Here is a 5,000-nt window from a genome sequence, read left to right as displayed (position 1 = left end):
TAACTGACATTAAAATGAGGATTTCTTTTCATCTAAACACATTCTGTTCACTGTATGCTGCTCCCATGCTTGAATGCATGCTAACAGTTAATGTATTCCTGTGTTAAATAAAAATGGTGCTAACAACAAAGTCCATGCTCAATAATCCAGGTATACAATCCAACATTTTTCAGTCAGGTTATCTGGATTATTGAGGATGGACTTTGTTGTTTTCAACTAGTTTGACAAGACTGTCAACAAGGAAGAGGGCTGGCAATGGAGGAGGGGGCGTACAAAAGATACCATCTTATCACAAGTAAAACTGGTTTGTTCTACTTTGGAGTAAGCTGTTGGGGGAAGAATCAGCTTTTTTGTGTGTTTCCTTGACTGATGAAGCCTTCCGGATCGAAGGCAAAACATTTCAGCACAAAAAAAGAAACTGTTCAGATGACCTGACTGAAAAATGTTAAAAACGGTGCTGTTTTAAACCAGTCAGCAGCTTATTGTCTGCTGCTGAAAGGTCACAGCCAACTGCCCTTAAAACAACATACATGTTGACAACTCTGTCCCATCGACAGAGATTGAGCTGGTAGCAGCTGTGACTTAAACCCAACACAAATTTTAATTTCTGACAAAATTACTCATGATATTTTTTTTAAATGTCTGTTAACTATTTAGAGTCTACTCCATCTGTCTGTTAGCACAATATCTCCCGAATTGCTGGTTGGTTTTTAATAAAATTCAGGAGATAATTTTGAAGTCATCTTAGTTCAGGATGGGCGCCACAACAACCGTAACTGATGTTGGAAAACACAAAAATGGTCATAACAAAGTCAGTTTTACAGACAGTGAGCTAAAACTTAGTGTGGTAGTAGCTGAGGCTCATTTCCAACAAAGACTCTGAGTGCTAACAGATGTGCAACCTTAAGACCTTTAAATACTCCAACAAAGTTAAGTCAGGTCCTCTGGACGGTTTCTTTGTGTTCAAACGTTTCGTCTTTCATCCAAAGGACTTCATCAGTCCAAAGAGCTTCAACAAACTCAGTCCCACAAGCAGCACACTCACATGGGCCAACCAGTTTGATGGTGATAAGATGGTTTCTGGAGTCTGCCCTCTTCCCCGTCGACACCTCCGAGGCAGCCATGGCTAAAGTGGTTCAAAACAGTTTGTTGTGGCTCCTTGGACTGATGAAGTCCTTTGGATGAAAGATGAAACATTTCAGCAAAAGAAACCATCCAGAAGACCTGACTGAACTTTGTTGGATGTTTTACCTGGATTATTGAGCATGAACTTTGATGTTTTGAACCTTTAAATAATATATGTGAAGATATATACACTTATTTTCCAGATAAAAAACCCCCAGCTACAACTCTGTCATTACGCAACATAAGATGATCTTTAAATTCTGGCGTGCAGTGCAGCAGTGGCATGCATTCCTCCAAGGTATGCAGACCTCTATTTTTAGGATAGTTTTGGAGACAAAGTTGGACAACCTCTCTGCCTCCTGATCGCTCTGCTTCAGTTTATGCCTGATGGACAACGTGGTTGTTGGTTCAGTGTTGCTCTGCGTCATGCACCCAGGTTGAAGTTCAAAGCACCGAGGTGACACAGATGGGCAGTCATGTTCAGTTTTCCATCTGCTGCTGAGTTTAAATAACGCTGTCACCTCTCTGCTGCCTCCTCAGATGAAGGGCCGTACTCAAAGGGCAACAAAGAGGCAACTGACCAATCACATTCGTCCCGTGGGCGCTGCCTTTCAGGTACAATCCAGTCATTTGGTTTGTGACTATTTGTTTATGACTTCATTTTGTCTTGTAGTCACACTGCTGCCTGCCTCTTCACCTGGGTCCTCAGGAAGAATAAGACTTGCTTGTCTTTATTAATGAATTTCTGTGTATGTGTGTAAAGTCGTGTCTCTCTTGTGTTTTACTTGATCTTGTGCTGTTCTAAATGCTTAGACAAGTTGAAAAGATGCTACTGTGGCGTACCTGTCACGGGTACTGAGCCACACTTGGCAGACATCATGTAAACTGGACAACGCAGCACAATGTTGACCACAAGACAGAATGAGTTCTCTGATGACACAATAAAACCCCAAATATGTCAACTATAGTTATGAATAGCGCTTTAGATCAATGTTTGGAATTTAAATTGAAATGCAGCAAATAATGAAAGTGAATTAATCCCCTTTTAATTCATGATTAATTAATGCATTTTATGTAATTGAAAACAAAATGTATCATCTGGTCCTTATCAGGTTATCCTTATCAGTTGGAAAAGAAAACTCCTGATGAACATGTTAGACTGTGCTGCCAGTTGTTTAGCAAAAGTTTAACCAAACTGCACAATCTGAAAATAACTACACCTCGTGATTTAGTAGCTTGTGGAACCACTTTTAGCAGCAATAACCTAATATAATTCAATTCAGTTTGTTTATATATCACCAGTTCTCAAACGTTATCTCAGAGCACCATAAAAATCAATGCTTAAATCACAGCCTCTATTTAGTCCAAAACAAATCCAGATGGAAATCAATTACAGCCAGTACATTATAATTATAACATATTCACATTATGTATATTATAAGACATAAAAAAATGCCAATTAATAAAAGTTAACTACCCAAAGAAAAGCGTCAGGTTTTGTCAAATCTTCACGTCTTCACATCCTCTCATCATGAGGAAGCTTTGGATGTGACAGTGGACACTGGACAGTAATGACTCCCTCTTAACAGGAAGAAACATCAGGTAGAAGCTCAGGATGGTTGGCCATCTGCCCCCCTGGCTGGCTGGGGGTAAGAAGTTCAGGAAAGAGACAGTCATTCAGTAGTTACAGTATTGGTCCAGGTTTATAGGAAGAAAAACACAAGTTAAGAGCAGCAATAATTCTATGTGCAAACAAATGTAGACTCTGTCCTCCAGCACGTAGCAGCGTAACCAGATACAAGGACTGAGGAGAACAGATACCAAGACTCAAAATGTATTTACAGTACAGTGTTTATTTACAAGGTGATAAATCATTCAATGAACCAGGGAGGGAACTGGAACCAATAGAGGTAGGAGTCAGTAGTGGGAGAGCTGACCCAAATTGTTCCCGGAGAAGAATGTGTTCGTCTGAACAATGGCAGGAGACAGGCAAGTGGTAGGAAGGTGTGGATGCAAAGGAGAACTCGAGGTCCACAGAAGAGAATCCAGGGGACAGGAGGACATCAGGGATTATTTACTGGAAGCACGGAGAAAGACAAAGTTTATATTCAGTTTAACTCACGAGTAAAAGGATAGAACAGAACTACCATTTGGCAGGTAATGCTCCAGCTTGACTGGATGTCCTCTGCAGCCTTTTATGCTCCTCTTGCTCCCCAAGCTGATGATCCTCAGGTGCTGCTGATTAGAGTTAGCTGTAGCTGCAGGGAGCTGTCAGAGCCGAACTCCCACAAGGACAAGTTCATCATAGTCAAAAAGTTTATGAAAAAGCAACGTTTTAAAAGTCTAGTCTTAAAAGTAGACGATGTGTTGGCATCACGAACAGAAATTGGAAGCTGTTCCTTCCATCCCACATTATTTTTTAGAGACTCTAGGAGCCACAAGTAAACCTAAAGTCTGAGAACTGAGTGTTCTGCTAGAAATCATGAAACACAAACATCTTTAATATTGGATGCAATATTTTTCCATCTCACATTGCTGTCAGTGTGAACTTTATTCATGCTAGATAATATTGCTGATAAGCTGTGCTTGGATTTATCTACATGTGGCATTGTTTCTTCTGACTGTCCAAAGAACTCAGATGTTTAAAGATATATTTAATGAAAACTTTACAAGCATAAGTCAGGATGTTGTACTCTTAAAGGTAGGAGGCTTTCTCTTGGTAAATCTTCCATGTAACCCAAACATTTTCTGTCTTTTCTGATACTAACCTATTAACTGAGGCCAGAGATTTTTTTTAAATGAAGCACATAGACTTTGTTTTTGTTAAATAGATAATGAAATGCATTAATATAAATTCAAGGTCTGGTAACAATGACAGTTTTTAAATTTATTGTAACATAATAGCCTAGCTTAGAATTACTTTTACCCATTGCGCTCATCTCCATTTATTTTTTTAAATATGTTTTTCATTCCAAGACTTCATATTTTTTCCTCTGACTTCACTCAGAGACCTGAAAGAACTGAAAAGGAGGATGATGGAATAAAAAAATGTCTGTGGCGGTGTCTCAGAAAATAATCTGTGAGCGATTTAGAAAAAAAACTTCTTTCCTTGCCTTTCAGATGGGGCAGTTCTGTCAAGCAGACACTAATTCTTACTTTGGATCTGTGCCTGCGTCTGTATCTGTCATCAGAGGGGTACCGAGGAGTGACCACGGTGGAGCTGATGAAAAGGGAAGGCAGCAGCCTTGGCCTCACCATCTCCGGAGGCTCTGATAAGGATGGCAAGCCGAGAGTGTCAAACCTGCGGCCAGGTGGGCTTGCTGCCAGGTGAGATGTTTGCTCAGTGATGTTAGCCTGGACGTGTCATTCTGCCCCTGCATGTGCACACATTTCAAAGTTACCCCCGGTGTTTTATTAGACCATCTTCATGTTGGTCTATTAAACACCATAACAACAAATATTTGTTCAAAAACTCTAAAACACCTGCAAAGATATGATCATAAACTACAATTAGAATGCTCTTTAAATTGGTTGTACAGGCCCATTTTAAAGTAGTGGTTATCAACTGGTGGCTCTTGGGATGGATAAAGTCTGTACAATGGTTTTATTGGACTTACAGAGTTTGAAATTAGTAATAACTCACAATTACATTCAGCCTGTCAGAGTCTTTGCTCTGAGCTAATGATCAATTGTTTTTAACAAGTCTTATTTTGACTCGTTAGCTCAGGACATGAGAACCACTGAAAAGGTAAAAATCCTAACTTCAAGTTTTACATGGTGGGGGCTAACACATTATTGTTAATCTCTGTATGTTGGCTCGACAATTATAACCATCCATCCATCCATCCATCCATCCATCCATCCATCCATCCATC

General features: G+C 39.8%; 1 protein-coding gene across 1 annotated transcript in view; it reads left to right on the top strand.

Moving 5' to 3' along the window:
• LOC119416872 (glutamate receptor-interacting protein 2-like) overlaps positions 1–5,000 on the top strand; it is a 50,743-nt gene that overhangs the window by 7,582 nt on the left and 38,161 nt on the right. The window contains exons 4-5 of the mRNA XM_037684062.1: positions 1,666–1,740; positions 4,317–4,452. Of these exons, the coding sequence (XP_037539990.1) occupies positions 1,666–1,740; positions 4,317–4,452 (211 nt within the window). The remainder of the gene's footprint in view (positions 1–1,665; positions 1,741–4,316; positions 4,453–5,000) is intronic.

Source organism: Nematolebias whitei, chromosome 11, assembly GCF_014905685.2.
Source record: "Nematolebias whitei isolate Nwh7 chromosome 11, NemWhi1, whole genome shotgun sequence".
Lineage (NCBI taxonomy): Eukaryota > Metazoa > Chordata > Actinopteri > Cyprinodontiformes > Rivulidae > Nematolebias > Nematolebias whitei.
This window is presented reverse-complemented; position numbering and strand designations above follow the sequence as displayed.